This window comes from Halichoerus grypus, chromosome 11 (genome assembly GCF_964656455.1).
Source record: "Halichoerus grypus chromosome 11, mHalGry1.hap1.1, whole genome shotgun sequence".
In the NCBI taxonomy this organism is placed as follows: Eukaryota; Metazoa; Chordata; class Mammalia; order Carnivora; family Phocidae; genus Halichoerus; species Halichoerus grypus.
The window spans coordinates 47,480,522-47,500,532 of NC_135722.1; the positions used below are offsets into that span (position 1 = coordinate 47,480,522).

The 20,011-nt window shown below is 41.2% G+C and overlaps 1 protein-coding gene across 7 annotated transcripts in view; it reads left to right on the forward strand.

The window, feature by feature from the left end:
- Positions 1 to 261: 261 nt before the first annotated feature.
- RIC3 (RIC3 acetylcholine receptor chaperone) overlaps positions 262 to 20,011 on the forward strand; it is a 60,287-nt gene continuing 40,537 nt past the window's right edge. For 3 of the 7 annotated variants that reach the window (XM_036101546.2, XM_036101547.2, XM_078058438.1), the window contains exon 1: positions 262 to 513. In XM_036101546.2, the coding sequence (XP_035957439.1) occupies positions 390 to 513 (124 nt within the window). In that variant the 5' untranslated portion in view covers positions 262 to 389. The remainder of the gene's footprint in view (positions 514 to 20,011) is intronic. The other 4 variants (XM_036101541.2, XM_036101544.2, XM_036101539.2 and 1 more) reach the window with 3 other exon arrangements.

The following is a 20,011-nucleotide window of genomic DNA, read 5'->3' on the forward strand; positions in this document are numbered from 1 at the left end:
ACCGTGGAGCGAGATCATTAGACGCGCTTACATCCTCCCGGTTGGCTGCAGACGGAGGCTGGCTGCGAGCGGTGGGAGCTGCTGCCGGTAAGGAGCTCGCTGGCGTGGTCGGGGGCGGCCGGCGGGATGGGGAGAAGGAAGGGCACAACCGCCAGCCTTTCGCGGGGGCGGAGAACACACCGCGGGGCGTGGACAGGGAGGAGTTTCCAGTTGGCCCAGACCCGGGGGCGCGGGTGCGAGTACGGAGACGGGGACCGCCGTGCGGGTGCCTCGCGCACTTGTCCCTCGCGCGTCGCCGTCCGCGCAGCCCGCGGTTCGGTCGGAAGAGGCCGCCGGCGCTGCGGTTCCGGTTCCGGCTGGCGTCTGCACCTGTGGCGAGGGCGGCGGCCATGGCGTACTCCACCGTGCAGAGGGTGGCCCTGGCCTCGGGGCTCGTCCTGGCCGTGTCGCTGCTGCTGCCCAAGGCCTTCCTGTCCCGCGGAAAGCGGCAGGAGCCGCCGCCGGCGCCGGAAGGTAAGCGCAGGCTAGCTCCCTCTCGGCTGCTCCAGGGAGGGGTGAGTCGAGGTCTCCTCCACACCGGCTAGAGAGGGCGGACCGGGCGGCGGTGGGGAGGTGCCAAGCCCCGCGGTTCCCTCGGCGTCAGCTGACAGCGGCGACTCCATGGGGCGCCGGGTCCGTCCCGACCTTCTGCTGGAGGGAAGGGCCGGGGCTGCAGGCTCGAGTACCTGGGCACCCTCCAGGTGGTCTCTCGCTCACCCGTTCGCAGCCCTCCCCCCTCCCGTCCCTGGCTTCAGTCAGCTGTCACATCTGTCCAGGTGCTTTTGAGTCCGGAGGGCTCCCGCTTGGATTCCCCTCTCTGGGGTTTCTGTGTGCTTTGTGTCCTGCTTTTCTATGAAGTAAAGTTAATTGGCATTGCTATTGTTAATCTGAAGTCCTTGTGTACTTCCAGCGCCCAGCTTCAGGCCGTCTTTGTGCCTTTTTAAATATAATTTGAAGATTTTAATTCAGACTTCAATTACTGAGACGAAAGAATTACTACATTCCCCTTAAGTGTTTGCTAATCCTTTGTTATTGGTATGGTGTATGTGGTGTTTACAAATCCACCCAGTTGGTTGCGTTCAGGCGCTTTTACATAATAGGTGCAAAGGGATGGATGTCCAGGCTGAGAGAAGGAACTAGAACAATTCTCTCTAGCTCCAGAAGTTCTTCTGGTAACTTTTCTCCTGTAAGTTATTGCTGTAATACCCGTGAGGATGGTTTTACAGTCTCCAAACACTTCCAGTAATGTTCAGCCTTTCGACGATTGGACAGCTCCTTTTGAACTGAAATCCACTTCCCTGTAATTTGTGCACACGGACTATCTTTCCACTCTTTTGCACATCATAGATAGAAATACTGCAGATGACAAGCACTAAGCTCTGGGGGTGGAGGACAGATTGAACTGAGAATTCTCTTGATAGAATGTGCTTGATAAACTTTATGCTTGTAAAACTATCTACCTGGAAGAGACTTCTAAAAAATCATGTTATTTTTTTCCTTTCTGCCTTATTACAAAATCCCAAAGGTTTTACTCATTTTGTTTAATGATACTGCCTTGTCTGCCTTGAAGATTAATTCATGATGATCTTGAGCAGTAAAGATTTTTCTAAAATAGTATTTTACTCAATTGAATTCCATTATGCTGAATTATGTTGAGTAAGTTCTATTGCATGTGAGTGGGAGATACTCTTCTGAATGTTGTGTAGAGCCACATTAGTGGCTTTTTCCCTTGAGAACTCAAGAGTTGATATCCAATGTTCTCATCTTAGAATCTTTGCACTTTGTTCTCCTTATTCCTAGAGTGTTCTTCCCTCAGCTTCCTTCTCATTACTCAAGTTTCTGCTCAGATGTAACCTTCTCAGAGACTTTCCCTGTGGACCCTAGCTAAGATAACTCCAGCCCCATCTTTCCTTGTTCCTCATGTTGTTCTATTTTCCTTCTTGAAGGAATTACTATATGATATGAAATGTTCTTATTTACTCACTTTTTTTTTTTTTTAAGATTTTATTTATTTATTTGAGAGAGAATGAGATACAGAGAACATGAGAGGGGGGAGGGTCAGAGGGAGAAGCAGACTCTCTGCCGAGCAGGGAGCCCGATGCGGGACTCGATCCCGGGACTCCAGGATCATGACCTGAGCCGAAGGCAGTCGCTTAACCAACTGAGCCACCCAGGCGCCCTCACTTTTTTTCTGTTTCTACTTTCAAGAATGTAAGTTTCATGAGGGCAGGGGCTTGGTCTTGTTTACCACTATTTCTTTAGCATCTGCCTAAAATAGCAGTTGATAAATATTTTTAAATGAATAATTCAAGTTTATGAAGCTACTAATATTGTGAATTTTTAAATATTTTATTTATTTATTTGATAGAGACCTAGCGAGAGCAGGAACACAAGCAGGGGGAGTGGGAGAGGGAGAAGCAGGCTTCCCGCTGAGCAGGGAGCCTGATGCGGGGCTCGATCCCAGGACCCTGGGATCATGACCTGAGCTGAAGGCAGACACTTAACGACTGAGCCACCCAGGTGCCCCTACTGTGAATTCTTTTTGCATTAGTTACCAAAGGAATATAATCTAGGAAAAAACTTCTCCTGAATGATGTATTTCAGTAACTGAAATTTTGCTAACTAAACTCTCTGCCCTTGGATGGACCTAGGGGGTATTATACTAAGTGAAATAAGTCAGAAAAAGACAAATACTATGTGATTTCACTTATGTGGAATCTAAAAAATAAATGAACAAACAAAAACAGGAATAGACCCATAGATATAGAGAACTGATGGTTGCCAAATGGGAGGGGTGGTTGGGGGAATGGACAAAATGGGTGAAGAGGAGTGGGAAATACAGGCTTCCAGTAATGAAATGAGTAAGTCATGGGGATGAAAGTACAACATAGGGAGTATAGTCAGTGGCGTTCATGGTGTTGTATGGTGATAGATGGTAGCTGTATTTTGTGGTGAGCATAATAATGTATAGAACTATAGAATGGCTATGTCATACATTTGAAACTAAGGTAACATTGTATGTCAACTATACTTCAATAAAAATTAAACTACTTAAAATCCCTGTGCCGGTATGCTGACATTTTAAAAACAGTGATTCCTAACCGTTTTGGGTTTATATACATATACCCCTTTGAGAATCTGTTGAAAGTTATGGAGTTTCTCCCTAGAAAATTCACGTACTACTTACACATACATTCAGAATTTGAGTATCAATTCTGAGAATTCACAGAACCCTGAAATCCTTGTTTTAGAGAAGGAGACAACCCCAGTTATTGGGAAATTCTTGAAATCTGTCATTGTAACTTTCATTTCTGCCCTTTGGAGTATGTGAAATAAGTACAGTCCCTTTTCCACATGACAGCCCTTAAGACAGTCTTTTAGTAAATACTTATGATGTACTCTTTCACATAGTGTATACACAGTGTACAGATAACCATGGATTCTAAGAAAAATGAGCCAAATCTCTGAGGATCACAGTTTAGTAGAGGAAAATAGACAAAAAATAAGGCCTAAGTGTCCGTTGCATGTACTCAAAGCCCTTGCAGGGAACAGTGGGGACTCATGGTTAGAATGGTCAGGTTTATTGGGGGCAAGAAAGGTGTCCTAGAGCAGGACAGTCTGGTTGTTTTTTTTTTTTTTCCCTCTAACAACTTTCTTGAGATATAATTCACATACAGTTCACACCCTTAAAGTGTACAGTTCAGTGGGGTTTGTTCAGAGTTGTTCAGCCATCACCACAATCAATGTTAGAACATTTTCTACCCCACCCCTCACCCAAATCCCCATATTCTTTAGCCATCACCCCCTCCAACACACCCCACCCCACCCCCTTCAGCCCTAGGTAACTACTAATCTACTTTGTATCAGTATAAATTTCTAGAAATTTCATATAAATGGAATTATACAATATGTAATCTTTTGTGACTAGCTTCTTTTGCTCAGCATGTTTTCAAGGTTCATCCATTTTGTAGCATGTATCAGTACTTCATTTTTTAAAAAATTTTATTTTAGAGAGTGAGGGGGAGGAGCAGAGGAAGAAGGAGAGAGAAACCCAAGCAGACTTGGCACCGAGTGTGGAGCCCAACGTGGGGCCCGATCTCACCACCGTGAGATCACGACCTAAGCCGAGACCAAGAGTCAGACGCCTGACTGACTGCACCACCCAGGCATCCCAGTACTTCATTACTTTTTAATGGCTGAATAATATTCCATTGTGTGGATATACCACATTTTATTTATCCATTCATCTGTTGATGGACATTTGGGTTGTTTATATTTTTTATATACATAATGCTGCTATTAACATTTGAATACAAACTTAGGTAGACATGTTTTCATTTTTCTTGGGCATATACATTTGGGAAATATGAGCATTTTAGTGTGGCTGGAATGAAGAGTGAAATTTCTGGATCATATGATTATTCTGTTTTTAACCTTTTGAGCAACTGCTACTCTGTTTGCCAAAGTGGCTACACCATTTAACATTTCTACCAGCAATGTATAAGCATTCTAGTTTCTCCACATCTTGCCAACACTTACTGTCTGCCTGTTTGATCACAGCCATCCTAGTGGGTGTGAAGTGATACCTCATTGTGGTTTTATTTGCGTTTTCCTGATGACTAATGACATTGAGCATCTTTTTGTGTGTATATTGGCTATTTGTATATCATCTTTGGAGAAATGTCTTATTCAGATCTTGTGCCTATTCTTAAATTGGGTTACTTATCTTTTTGTTGAGTTTTGACAGTTCTTTATAGACAAAAACCCATTATCAGATATATAATTTACAAATATTTTCTCCCACTCAGTGGGTTGTCTTCACTTTCTTGCTGGTGTCCTTTTAAGAAGAAAAGTTTTTCATTTTGACCAGAGATGAGACCAGAGATGTTGGCAGGGGCCAAACTGAGGATTTTTTTTTTTTTTCTGATGTACTTAAGGAGTTTGGATTTTATTTCAAAGGTAGAAGAGGCCACTGTAAGCTTGTAAGTAGAAGAGAAGCTCCAGTCTGGTTTTAGAAAGGACATCCTGGTGGCACTGTAGGAACTGCATGGTGAGGATCTCTGTAAGGAGAAGATAGTTGACGTACTCCGGTTGAGGCCGCATGAGCATCCTTAAATCAGTGTTGTTGAGCTCATCAGTTAGGATCCTCATGACAAGTGACAGAAAATTCAACTTGAACTGTCTTAAGACAAAAAGGGGATTTATTGCTTTGTACAAATGAAAAGACCTTGTGTTAGAACTGGCCTTTAGTGTTGTCTGATCCAGAGATTCACCATCTGTTCAGGGCTCCAACTCTGATTTTATGTGTGCATTTCACTTCCGAGTTCCTTCTCACGTTGGCTCTGTCCTCTGACTGCTCTCTCAGGATAGCAGCAGTGGTTGCAAACAGTACCAGACATCACCTCTCACATTCCACTGTCCAGAGAAGGAGCATGTCTTTTCTTTTAAACTCTTCCCTCACTCCCACCTCACTCATACCTAGCCCGCACCCCCACTCCTCGTTCTTTCCCAGTAGGTCTGACTAACCTATCCATGCATTGTAATGGCTTGAATTAAGTTACTTGCAGTGCTTTGGGTAGAAAGAATATACTGATTAACTACTAATTAACCACTGTGAAGTTGAGAGAGATTCCCAAAGGGAGATAGGGGTACTGGAGGAAGGAGGAAATAGAGCAGGGGAGGCTGCCATCATTGGGTAAGAGGGAGGAGAACAATTTTAAGAGCTTTTTTAAATTTTTATTTATTATAGTTCTCTGGTTTTTATTTTTATGTTTTTATGATTTGAAATTTATTTAACATTGTCAGAAATGTCAGCTTAAGAGCCATTTTTAAAGATTTACTTGAGAGAGAGCGTGTGCACACTCGTGCACACATGAGTGTGGGGAGGGGCAAAGGGAGAGAGAGAATCTCAAGCCGACTCCACGCTAAGCCTGACATGGGGCTCGATCTCACGACCGTGAGATCATGACCTGAGCCAAAATCAAGAGTTGGACGTTTAACTGACTAGGCCACACAGGCGCCACTTAAGAGCCATTTTTAAATAGAATTGGAAGGTGAGGGGGAGGGAGGCATCTTGGATTAGTCTCAAGTTATTAGCTTAGGTGAATAGACAGATGGTGATGCCCTTCACCAAAATAGGAATGGGGGAGAATAGATTAAAGGGAAAGATGGTGAGTTCAGGAATTTGAAGACTAGCATCATGTTCCCTTTTTCAGTCTTTTTTCCTATGTTGACATCTGTAGGAGTTCATCCATTCCTCATATGACCTAGTTCCAAGTATCTCAAAACAGCCTCTCTAGAAGGCAAATAATAGCAAGTAGAAGCCTGTTAGCTCATGGAAGAGCAAACCTGTTGCCTCCCCCCGCCCCACTCTCCTTTTAAAAACTCTCACTTCTTTTAATGCATCCTGAGGATTGCTTTAGATTTTTGGCATTTTACTTGCTGACCTTGTGGTATATTAGAATGCTAAGCTGCTATTTTTTTTTTTTTTTTTTTTTGATTGCTGCTCATCTAGGTTTTGTCCATTTTGTGCTGTTCACTTTGTTTTGGAACATAGGTGGGCAGGATTAGCAGTCAGCCTTGATTTCTGCACTTGGTCTTTCTGTCACAGTTGCAGACACACCAGAAGGCAGGGCTTTTTCCTTTTGTGGCCAGTGAAAAGGCTTGGCTGCTGGAACTGTAGGGGCACCGGTGTGTGGGGTTAGCTTCCCCTTTCCCAGCACAGGATTCCCTTTGGAGTGGCGCTGGTCCTTGCTGGGTTGTTTGCAGGGTATGGTGGGGCGGGAGCCGCTTTGGAGAGATGCCTGCCAGGCCGTGCAGGGGAAGGTGGGGCTGCACACATGGTACTAGTAAAATAGGTGGAGAGCGTTCGTGCTGGTTTTTGCAAGTGTCTGGCTATCTAGGCTTGGGGAGGGGAAGAGAAATGGCGCTTGCCAGCACTTTTGTTGTTGAACTCTCCTGAAGATACCTGTGCCTCCAGCATGTTCTTTTTTTTTTTTTTTTTAAAGATTTTATTTATTTGACAGAGATAGACACAGCGAGAGAGGGAACACAAGCAGGGGGAGTGGGAGAAGTAGGCTTCCCGCTGAGCAGGGAGCCCGATGCGGGACTCGATCCCGGGACCCCGAGATCATGACTTGAGCCGAAGGCAGCCGCCCAACGACTGAGCCACCCAGGCGCCCCTCCAGCACATGTTCTGAGAGTAGTAAATACATCTGTCACGTGTACCTCAGGCACTTTTCAAACTGTTGTTTCTATGCTGTGTTTAAAGCCAAGTTATTTATTATGCTTTAAGGCAAAGACTCAGTTTCCTATCTCCCTTTGGCTTTCCTGGAGTTAAGCCGGTTGATTTTTAGAGTACCCAGAGTTAAACCCCACTGATTTTAAAAGCTAAGTTAAGCTCCACTGATTTTTTTTTTTTTTTCAAAGCAAGATGTTAATGGGCACTCATCTTCCCAGCGTGGGTCCCCAAAGCCTAGGGTGGGGTCTGATCCTCTAACTTCTCGCTGCTTGTGGCGTCCTTCACATTTGTGGTTAGTCTTACCTGGGTTTTTCCCCAATCTCAGCTCTGCTCCTCTGCCCTTTTTCGATGTGGCCTTCCTCCTCGATTCCCCCTAGGATGAAATGTGGAAGCACTGTTGTGCCAGTCTTTGGGTCATTTTCAGAGTCAGTCACACAGATATAGCTGTTATCTCCGAGTGTGTCCACGACTTAAGCTCAGGATCCTCCTTCTCTGCCATCTGCCTCACAATCTCCTGAAGAATCCTATTTAGAATCTAGTCTAAGAGCTACAGTGTGCTCACTTCTGTATGGGTGAAAAGTCCACCATCCACCTTTTGCAAACTGGAACAATAATCACCTACTCCATTCTTTAAAATTTTCTCTATCAATATAATTTCTTAAAATTTTCTTTTAGCTTAAGGACTTTTCTTGCAGGTTTTTTAGTCTTGGTAGAAATTGCTTAGTGGACGAACTTATTCTCCTCACCCATCTGGGACTTTATTTTTGTCTTTAGGATTGCTGATTCTCTTTCATTTAACCCAAAATTTAGTCCCTTTGATAGAGAATATGGAAGCAAAATAGAAGTTCAGAAGTTCTTCCTCAGCATTACATTTTATCATCAGGTAAATTGCCTTTTTTGCTCTAAAAATACTCCATTTGCTTTGGCCAGCCTTTTTGTAAATCTTATTTTGGACCTTGGCCTCCTGGGGTTCTTCCAAGTCTTGCCACTCATTCACTTATGTGTCTTTTCATCTTTTCTCTGTTCTTTTAGAAGAACTACCTGTACATCTGCTTTTTTTTTTTTTTTTTTGTCCCCTCTGGCTTTCCTATCTGCTTGACAATTTTTGAAATGCTCAAGCAGCAATGCATTTTAAGAGCTTTCCTCTTAGGGACACCTGGGTGGCTCAGTCGTTAAGCGTCTGCCTTCAGTTCAGGTCATGATCCCACTCCCCTGCTTGTGTTCCTGCTCTCGCTGTCTGTCTCTGTCAAATAAATAAAATCTTAAAAAAAAAAAAAAAAAAAGAAAGCTTTCCTCTTAGAAAAGGTCTCATGCCATGGGGCTGTTTGTTTTCAGAACTTAATTCTGCTTTCCTAGGACCTGTGCCACACAACCCCTACTTTGCTGCCACAAATATTGAGTTGGCATGGTCCCTTTCTCCTACAGTTCTCTTTTCATTTCACTGACCAATTTCTTCTTCGGCCAAAGTAGCAGTTCCCCTCCTCTCACCTTCTGCACCTGTTTAACACGAAAGCCTCAGCACGCAAGGTCAGGAGCTTGTCAGCTGTTCCAAGGTTAGCACACTGAGACTTCTGACAGGTGCCAGAGTAGTTGAAGCCCTCCAAGATGACCGTATGCTGCTTCTGTGCTAGAGTCGGCTTCAGGAGAGTCCTGCTCACCACCTCCATAGCTGGATCCTGGAGTGCTCCCACGATAATGTCGTATCTGGCATCTCTCCTCCTGATCCTGCCTGCCCATGTTTTCCAGTGAGGGACTAGCTTTGAGTACTTACAAATAGGTTTCCTTACCAGTACCTCCTCAGTGGCCCTGTTCCTTCAAAATAGCTTAGACTCTTAAGTCACCATGTTTTCCTCAGGTGAGTTTTGCCCACTGGGTCTAGAACTATCTAAGATGTGGAAATATATACACATGTATGTATAGTTATGTGTCCATATATGTATATATACATGCATATATAATACATACACATATTTAATTCTTTGTTATCTTAAGTTAGCTCTTTCTTTTGGTATATAAGTACTTGAGGACGAATGTATTATTTTGGTCCCTTACCTTTTCTTTTCTCCTAATGAAACCTCAGTATCTGCTCTGAAAGAGTGTCAGAGAAGGGAGGAGACAATTTGAGAGCCTGTGAATACATGTAAATTAGGCACTTTTTCAAGTTCAGAAACTTCTAGGGGAATGAGTGTGGAGCAGAGTTGTGGGTAAGGAGCACCTTTTACCAGTCACCCTGGCTGCCATTTTCTATACTCAAAACTAAAAACCACTCAGGATAATGTAGTAAAAAATTATTTTTAATTCTGAGAGTAACTGTGCTGGGTCTTGAGATTCCAGTAAAGGCCAGCAGGCCCAGTATAGTCATCCAGATCAATTCACCAAAGTGTACAGCATGCAAGACCCAGAGCATACCCTAGACTTTTATTCAAGAAGTTCATAGTTTGTCCTTCAGCCACAGAGCACAAGGAATGCCTGTAGTTAAAGAAGTTGGATTTATTACTTTTAGCTAGGGAGAATGCACACCATGGGGAAGCTTGCAACATCACAGTAAGATTGTTAGAAAAACTTTATTATAGGATGTGGGCATGTGTTAGGTGATTTTTGAAGAAGGTGTAAGGATGTGGGGCTTTGCTCTGGATTGGATGCCGTCAGGAAGTGAGGCAAATTCTGTGGCTGGATGGCTGGATATCTTAATAGAGTTTATCTAAAGGGAGAACAGACTAGAGAAGGGCTGAAGCTGTAATTTATGAAGAAGCAGCAGTCCCTCATTATCCGGGAATGGGAGCTATTTGATATTTTTTAGCTTAGACAGTATTCATGTTTTGTCTGTGTTCAGGCAGATTACAGAGTGGTCTTATTACTCTTTCGTCTTGATCCACGGTGGTCACAGAATGGCCTTGTTTAATGTTGATGTTCTGAAATTGCTGACGTTTAACAGGAGAACACCAAGACCTAGCTGTGAGTGCTACGCCAGCTCATACCAACACCAAGGCCTAGCTGATAGTACCAGGCCAGCTTCTGGCTGTCAGAGGCATCTTCTCTGGTGCTCTGATAGGATTTGTAAGTTTTAGTTAGCACTGAATAAAACTGGGTAGAAATAGTACTTACAGGAAGGTTTTATCTATTTCTGTTTCTCAGTCCATTCAAGGAGAGGCTGTAAGGCACGTAAATATAACTTTTGAATAAGGCCAGTTGTGATAAGTGCAATTAAAGAGGATCAAGCAGTATGTTCTAAGTGCATGGGGATGAGATGAGAAAAAGCATGGGGGATGTGGGCAGTATTTGGCCTGGGCCCTGAAGGATAAGCTAGATTTAGACATGTGGAGTTGGAGAGAAAAGCAAAATCACTGGAGTCAGCAAAAAGCAAAGGCTTAGAGGTAAGAAATCACAAGGCAGGCTCAAAGCATGGTGAGAAGTCTAGTTAGGCTGAATCAGGAGTATGTAATGGGAAAGAAATATGAAGAGGTACTTTTGGACTAGATTATAGAATTCAGTTGTTTAGAAATTCAGTTTGTAGGGAAGGCAAAACCAGAATTTGTTAAATACCCACTGTGCATGCAGGGTCCATTGTATATGATATTTAATCTGTAATCTTTTTTTTTTTTAATTTTATTTATTTGACAGAGAAAGAGAGCGAGAGTGCACGTGCATGTACAGGTGAGCACAAGCAGGGGGAGCGGCACACAGAGGGAGAGGGAGAAGCAGGCTCCGCACTGAGCAAGGAGCCTGATGTGGGCTCGATCCCAGGACCCTGGGATCATGACCTGAGCTGAAGGCAGACATTTAACCGACTGAGCCACTCAGGTGCCCCTAATCTGTAATCCTTGTAACAACCCTGAACAATCCGTGTAACAACCCCAATTATATCCATTTTACAGATGATGAAAATGAGCTCTAGAAAGGCTCATTTAGGGGCATCTGGGTGGATCAGTCCGTTAAGCATCTGCCTTTGGCCCAGGTCATGATCCCGGGGTCCTGGGATCGAGCCCCTCATCGGGCTCCCTGCTCAGCGGAGAGTCTGCTTCTCCCTTACCCCTTCCCCTGCTTGTGCTCGCTCGCTCGCTCTCAAATAAATAAAATCTTTAAAAAAAAAAAAAAAAAAAGGTTTATTTAACCTCACTTAAATAGTTGGAGGCCTAACCAGTATCTTAACTAATAACTCTGAAAAGATAGTACTGATTTTACTCACTTTGCTGACTGTGTAACACAGTCTTGTGTTGAAACCACTGAAAGCTTTTGATGGGAGAAAATGGCAAGACCCGTTAGAATTATGCTTTAGGAAGATGACTCCTAACAAAACAGTAATAATTAACATGCGTAGGGTATATGGACTAGGCCCTGTGCTGAGCAACTTAGACACACAAGTATCTCTTCATAGTATGTAGCGTAATTTGGGAGTGAGGAGGTTGATAAAAGATGGAAAAAAATACATGGTTAAATTAGCAGAAAACATCAAAGCAGTGGTGGGCAGAGCACAGCTTTAGGTAGGAGAGGAATGTAACAAGATGAGGGGCCCCTGGAGGAGACTGATGAGGAACAGTCAGCTGTGGTCCCAGGCTCCACTTTAAGTAATGCCGAATTAAATTTGGCCTCTAGAATTTCCTCAGTCTTTAGGGAGAAGCTTACATATCTTAAGGAATTGGCCCATAAGGATCTTTTTTAAACTGCGGTAATCAAATATAAACACATCCAGTTCTTTATTGATTTATTTGTCTTAAGAATGAAATGTTGCAGATGGTTTAATGCTTCTTTCAGAAAGCTCTTTTGTTAACAGTGTTAGAGTTTTTGTTTTTAGCAATAAGGGTGGTTATTAACAAGGGAAAGTAGAACTTCACTCTGTAAAATCCATTAAGTTTGTAGTCAAGCTTAAATGATATGCTAAGTGAAATTTTAATAATTAAATAAACCTAAATATGGGGAAAGCTTTCAATAAACAGGATTTAGTCAAGTCCCATTTTAGAGAATACGTAAGTGCATATAGAGATGGTGAACACAGCTGTTTTCTATTTTGAAAAGTGCAGTTTTAATGTTCTAATATCTTTAATATCCTGGTCTCTTGAGCTGTTTTGTTTTGTTTTTTGATTTTTATGTATTGGAGAGAGAGAGGGTGGGGTGGGGTGGGAGAGGAGCAGAGGGAGAGGAAGAAGCAGGCTCACTGCTGAGCAGGGAGCCTGACTTGGGGCTCGATCCCAGGACTCCAGGATCATGACCTGAGCCAAAGACAGACGCTTAACTGACTGAGCCACCCAGGTGTCCTTTTTGAGCTGTTTTTTTAAGCAAAATTTTTTAAAAACCACAAATCCTCTTTGTAATGTAGCTATAAAGTAGAACGTTTATAATAGTGAAAAATAGAAAATAACCTAAATATTCATCAGCTAGGGAGGAGGTGAATAAATTGTGATAATGGACATACTAGGAGATGCTATATGGCAGTTCAAGTGACTGAACTGGAGCTACATATATCAAATCAACATGGTGCATTTCTAGGCCAAAATATTAATCCCCACCCAGAAAAAGAGCAGAAAAGGGAAGTTGTAGAAGAATGAGTATAGTATGATATCATAATATAAAGGTTTTTTTTATTGTAAAATATACATAACAGAAATTTATCATTTTAACCAGTAGGTGTACAGTTCAGTGGCAGTAAGTATGTTCATATTGCTATATGACTGTCGCTACTGCCCATTCATAATATAAAGTTTTAAAACTCAAGACAATATTGTATGTAGTTTATGAATATATACTTAACATAGTAAAGTATAAAGTGCACATTCTGAGAGGACACAAGTCTTCCAGTTACATCTATGTGATAGGCAGGTATACAAGTGCTCATACATTATTTATACTTTTTTGTACACTTGAGATATCTAGTTAAAAATTTCTTTTTTAGAAAATTATTTCCAAATGTTTTATAGCCACTGAATTTCTAAACATCCTGGGTTCAGTTCTAAGAAATACAGTACCAAGATCCAAGAGGTGAAGTTGTTCCCTGTTGAAGACAGTTAACTTTATGGGAAAAAAAAATCTCTTCCAAATTGAGCATTCTGACCCTAGCCTACCATCTCAAGAATTTTCTTGGTCACAGGTGGCAGAGGTCATAGGTCTTAAGCCTAAAGGTCTGAGAGAATGACTGTTTTTTGTTGTTTATTTTTTTAATAAACAAAAACCCACAGGAGGAGAGCAGGTTTTAGAAGGTGAAAATGAGTTTCATTTTTAGGTTTGACATGATAGTCCGACTAAAAGGACGTATATACTAATGGAATTTAGAGTAAGAGATGGGAGCTTGAGGGGGAAAGGTCAGAACTAGAGCTTTACATTTTGGAACTTATAATGGATCCATGAGAATGAGTTTGTCAAAGGAAAAAGGATAAAGAAAAAAACATGTTGAGACAAAGATCTTAGGGAGAGGATTAAAGAAGAACCTGTGCATGGGACTGCGAAAGAATAGGTTGAAAGACCAGTTGGTTGGAAAAGAAGAACCCAGGAGAGTGGTTCTTGAGATTAGGGCAAGAAAGTTTGACAAGGATTTATTCAGATTAATCCTATATTTATTAAATGAGTAGTATGTGATAATCATTTTCTTGTGTTGCAGTTAAGAGTGAGACCTGAGGGGGAAAAACTATTGGATTTGATGGTTAAGGCACAGTTGCCTTGTTGCTGGAACTATATGGCTCATCTGTAAACTCTTTAATTTAAAGATAGGGACTGTTTTATTTATCATTTATTTTTTAATTTATTTTTTTATTAGGATATGTTAAAGATTTATTTTAGGGAGAGAGAGCGCACACATGAGTGGGAGGGGTAGAGGAAGAAGGAGAGAGAATCTCAAGCAGACTCCGAGCTGAGCACGAAGCAGGATGTGGGGCTCGATTCCCCTGACCCCGAGATCATGACTGAGCCAAAACCAAGAGTCAGACGCTTAAATGACTGCACCACCTAGGTGCCCCTGTTTTATTTATCATTTTAATCTGTGTCTGGCGCACTAAGTGTTCAGTAGTAAATTGTGTGAAGTATTACACCAAATACAAAATGCTGAGATTTCTCCTATGATATAAAACCTATTTTTACCACCTAGCCTATCTGTTCCATTGCTCTCCAATTCCTTCTATTACCTTTGAAAATAGTTTTCCTCCACTTTTCAGCTCTTCTTTGATTCCAGTCTACAAGCTCTTTATCAGTCACGTTTCCCTACTGTTTGAAACCCTACATTTGATTTCCTTTCTTCCGCCCATTACTCACTTATTAACTCAATATAAAGAAGACTATTCTAACAGAGTTGTTCAGAGGTGGCATGAGCTTCCTGGGGGCAATACTGAATTTCCTGTTTGATTGTATTCAGCAAAGTTAGATCTCCATTTAAGGAAGGTGAGGGTATTGAACTCATGTGGTTAGACTAGATGATTTTTTTAAAAACTTGGAGATATAATTCACATACTAGGCAATTTATCTATTTAAAGTGTACAATCAGTGGTTTTTAATATAGTCAGAGTTGTGCAACTATCACCACAATCAATTTTAGAAATTTTTATCACCCCTCCCACATACACACAAAAAATTCCATACCCATTAGCAGTCACTCTCCTTTCTGCCTCCCCCCGCCAGCCCTAAGCAACCACTAATCTACTTTCTGTCTCCATAGATTTGCCTGTTCTGGACACTTCATATTCATGGAATCATGTAATATATGGTCTTGCATGACTGGCTTTTTCTTTTTCTTTTCTTTTCTCATCTTTTCTCTTTTTTTCTTAGCATAATGTTTGCAAAGTTCATCCATATTGTAGCATGTATCAGTACTTCATTCTTTTTTATGGCCAAATAATAGTCCATTGCATGGGTATAGCACATTGTATTTATCCATTTATTGTCAGTTGATGGACTTTTTGGTAATTATGAATAATGCTGCTATGAACATTTTTGACACGTTTTTGTGGGAGCCTATTCTTGGGTATATACCTAAGAGTAGAATTGCTGGTCATATGGAAACTTTGTTTACCCTTTTGAAGAACTGCCAGGCTGGTTTTCAAAGTGGCTATGCTATTGTACATTCCCATCAGCAGAGTATGAGAGTTCAATTTTCTCCACATCCTTGCCAATACTTTCTCTTTTTTTTTAATTATTACTATAGCATCCTAGCCGGTGTAATATAGTATATCTCATTGTCAGTTTAATTTGCATTTCCTTGATGACTAGTGGTGTTGAACATCTTTTCATGAGCTTATTGGCCATTTGTATATCTTCTTTGGAGAAATGTCTATTAAGAGCCTTTGACCTTTTTTACTTGGGTTATTTCTTTTTATTGTTGAGTGGAAGGAGTTCTTTATCTATTTTGGATACTAGAACCTTACCAGATCTATGATTTACAAATATTTGCTCCCATTCAGTATGTTGTCTTAACTTTCTTGATGGTATCTTTTTTTTTTTTTTTTAAAGATTTTATTTATTTATTTGACAGAGAGAGAGAGAGAGAGAGATAGCAAGAGCCAAGAACACAAGCAGGGGGAGTGGGAGAAGGAGAAGCAGACTTCCCGCTGAGCAGGGAGCCCGATGTGGGGCTCGATCCCAGGACCCTGGGATCATGACTTGAGCCGAAGGCAGATGCTTAACGACTGAGCCACCCAGGTGCCCTGATGGTATCTTTGGCAGCAGAAAAGTTTTAAAATTTGAAGTCCAGTTTACCTATTCTTTCTTTCTTTCTTTGTGGTTTTGGTGTCCTGTCTAAAACCATTGCCTAATCCAAGGTCACAAAGATTTATGTCTGTTTTCTTCTAAGAGTTGTGTAATTTTCTTATATTTAGGTCTTTAATCAATTTTGAGTTAATTTTTAAAAATAGTGTAGGTAGGGGTCCAACTTCATTCTTTTGCAGGTGGATATCTAGTTGTCTCCATACTATTTGTTGAAAGACTGGATGATTTTTTTAAGCCTCCTTCTGACTCTGAAGATTACATGATGCCTTGTAGTACATTGGTTTCTGTTATTATCTAAATAGGTGGATAGTCAAGATTTCATAGGATGGCCATCCTTTTCTCAAGAATACATTGTGTCTAAAAACAGGGATTGTCATTAGTCTTATATCAGTTTCTTAAACTTCTCATTTGTTTTCAATTCTGCCCTTCTTTGATTATTTATTTATTTTTAGGATTCTGGTTTGCATCTGGTCTTTGACAGCTCCATTTTCTTTTCTTCCTCTTTTTGCACATAAGTACACCTATCCCACCAACACTTTTAATATGGGAATAGTTCACTCACTTTATTTTTTAACTTTTTCATTTAGGTAGCTTAGAGTTTCTTCTCAAGCCTAACTGTAGCCTAATAAAAATTTCTTCTGAATGTGCCACCAACACCTGGAACTTAGTGTGTGAAAAATGTGTATTTAGTCTTCCCCTTGTCATAAGCCCACCCAGTTTTTTCATTATCTTCTCTTAGTATATTAAACTCCTAACCTTGGAGTTTTCTGACCCTTTCCCTCATTAGTTCTATATTCTGTTCAATAGTAAATGCTGCTGATCATTCCATGCTCAAGAGCCCTTGGATCTGTTGCTTCCTCTTTATTGTTATAGCCATCCCCTCAGGCCCTTACATTTTAGAGCTTAATTACTGCCTTCTTGTTGATTTCTCATACCCAAGTTTGTCTCTGCATTAGGCCCTATACTCAAATGCTAGATTTAATCCCTTTCAGGTACCCTTTTCATTAAGTCATTTCCCTGATCTTAGACCCATAGTATCAAATTTATCCACCACAAGTTAGCATTATCAACCCTCCACCTCCACTTCCCTCTCCTTATCTCTTGTTACTTCCCTAAATGGGGCCAAACTAATTTGGTAGTTAGCCTTCTTTATTCTTATTTCTTTGTCCTCATCTCTTTCTTGTTGCAGAGTTCTTCTTTCCTTCTGGCATGCCTTTGCTTCTTTATTCTGTGTCTCATTCCCTTCAATGATTGATCCCGTTTGATTCCTCTTTCTTTTTCTCTCTTTGCATTCTTTTAATGCTTAGACATTTAGTTTATCTAGTAATGTCCATGATAACCTGTCCTTTTTTGTTGGTGTTTGTTCTGAATATACTACTTTTTATAAAATTCAGTGTGGGAACTGTTGTTTCTATTTTATTTATGGCCCGCTCCTACCTATAGCATAGAGTCCTGAACATAACAGTTGTCCTATAAATCTTCCTGGCTGACAGACTAAAAGTTTTGGGGCGAGAGGTGTAGTGTTTAGCATTGTCAGCATTTTTTAATTTTAGAAGTGCAAAAAAATATTTTTGTGCCATTACCTGACTTTTATTTTTAATTTTCTTTTGTTTTATACCAAGTTTTGGAGACTGCGTTCTCAGTACAGTATAATGAAGTTCAACAACGTATATTACTACAAATATTAAATCTAGTTTATTGAACACTAGCCATCTATCTATCAGATTCTCTCAAGAAAAAGGTTAGCTTTTTGGATGCTGGCTAGGCATTTTTTTTTGAAGGTGCATTATAGCCTTAAAGCCATGACTCACCATTTAATATATTAAGATCCTTGACAATTTAATAGCTACATAGTCACCAGCACCCAGAATAAGGAGTGTTGACCTGGTTTTCTTCTGTCTGAAGCTCTACTTTTGTTGCTGTCCTCTTGAAAAGCACTTCTTCCCATAAATTCCGTGTCCTCCAAAGTCAGTATTGGGAGGGAAAGGAGGATTATTGGAGTGGAGTTGGCTGAGAGAGGGATACAAGACGGAAAGCAGTCTTCCAAACCTAGTAGGGGTTAGCTGTCTTACCTCCCTGCCTGCCCGCCCGCCTTCTTTCTTACCTGAGGAGCACAGCTGACTTAAAGATAGTCATCAGTTTATAGCACCTTATTAACATAATGAGTGCAAGTTTTTCTTGTTCTTTTCTCTTTAACCCTTTATCTTCAGTCCACATGCCCATTCCCTTTCCCATTCATATGTATCTACTGTGTTTATGTCCCTATACCTACATATTTGCTTGAAAGACCTGCAGTATAATTATGATGTCTTCAGCTTACATAATGGTATTTGCTTTTTACTCAGTGCCGTGCTTTTTAAGAGATTCATGTTGCTGTAGGCACATCTAAAGTGTGATCTCTAAAAGCTGCATAGAATTCCATATTTGTATCCACTCCATTTTGATTTTTCCATTCTTCCAGTTACCGAAATCAAAGTTACTTCAAGTAACTGCTACATTATCGTCACAGCAAACATTCTCACACAGCATAAAGTCTGTAATTTGTACATAGACCATTCTATTTGAGAATTTCTCTGAAATTTATCCACCAGAGTGGGATCACTGGATCACATAGGACAGAGACATACTTAATGTCACTAAGATCTCCTAGCAGAATGGTTGTATCTGTTTACCCTCTTCCCGATGTCTTTGCCAACCTTTGCTGTTATCTACCATTCTCATTTCTGCCCTTCTGATCGGTATGAACAATGCTATCTCATTATCTTAATTTGTATTTTACTCATTGCTTTTACTTTGAATTTGATCATCTTTTCATTTACTTGCTAGTCATTTCAGCTTCTTTTTTCTGTAGGTTCCCTACCCATAGCTTTTGACCATTTTTCTTTTGGGTTTCTTGTGATTTTTATATTAAATTGTAGGAATTCCTTGTCTATTCTAGACATTTACTCTGTCAATGTTAGATGTTGCAGGAGCTTTTCCTTGTCTGTCATCTATTATAGCTCTGTTCGTGGTATTCTTTATTGTACAGAAATCTGTAATTTTGTTGAAGCCAAGTCTAACAGTATTTCTCTATATGGTTTGTATTTTTGGAGTCTGATTTATGAAGTCTTTCTTCTCTCTCGTGTTTTCTGCTCTGTAGTGTTAGCTCCCAGTGTTGTTTCCCCACAACCCTGTTTACATGGCCTTTTGAAGAGCGGTCTTTCCTTTCTTACCTGTGGCTCTCAGGAGGCTTGGCAGTTGGTGTTAATGTGTGACTGCCCCTGATGGAGGAAAAAATGCAAGGAAATTGATGCACGCTTTCTCTAAGCCCTGTGCTTCTACTCACAGAACCCTGTGACCCTGTTTGTGCTACATGAATCCTGTCTGCCCAGCAAAAGCTGATCGGAAAGGGATGCATACTTCCCCAAGCAGAGTAATCAAAATCTTCCTCCAAGGAATTTGAAGTTGTGACTAGTCTCTGCTGGCCTCTTGAAGGACACACAAACTGAAGGGTTTTGGGGTGCCCATCTTCCTCCATGTTCACAAAGAAGCTAGAGAAATGGTCTGCCAGAAGGGAGAATAAAGATCTGCACAGAGAAGCACAGGAAAATGCCTGTGGCACCATAGAGAGGGAGACAAAAGTAGACTGTGAGAGTAGCTGTCCTGGATCCTGATGGCTTTCCAGTTTCTGGTTCTTTTCTCTTCTGAGACCAGATGGCACTTCCTTTTCTGTAGTAGTTAGCGGGGGCTAACTGCTGTAACAGACTCCGAAGTGTATAATGGCCCTAACACAATAGAAGTTTATTTCTCACTCACATAAACAGGTCCAGATGGTTCTAAGTTGGTTGAGTGGCAACACTGGAGGACTCTGTGCCACACAGTTATTCAGGAACCTAGATTGATGGAGGCTCTGCCATTTTCATCACATGACTTCAGAGGTCTCCCCTAGGTCAGCATGAAGCCTGCAGATGGGAAATGAATGTGGAGTTTAATACATGGGACGTTTTATAGGCCAGGCCTTGAATCAGCACATATCACTCCCATTCCTCTGGCTGGAACTCCATTGCATGG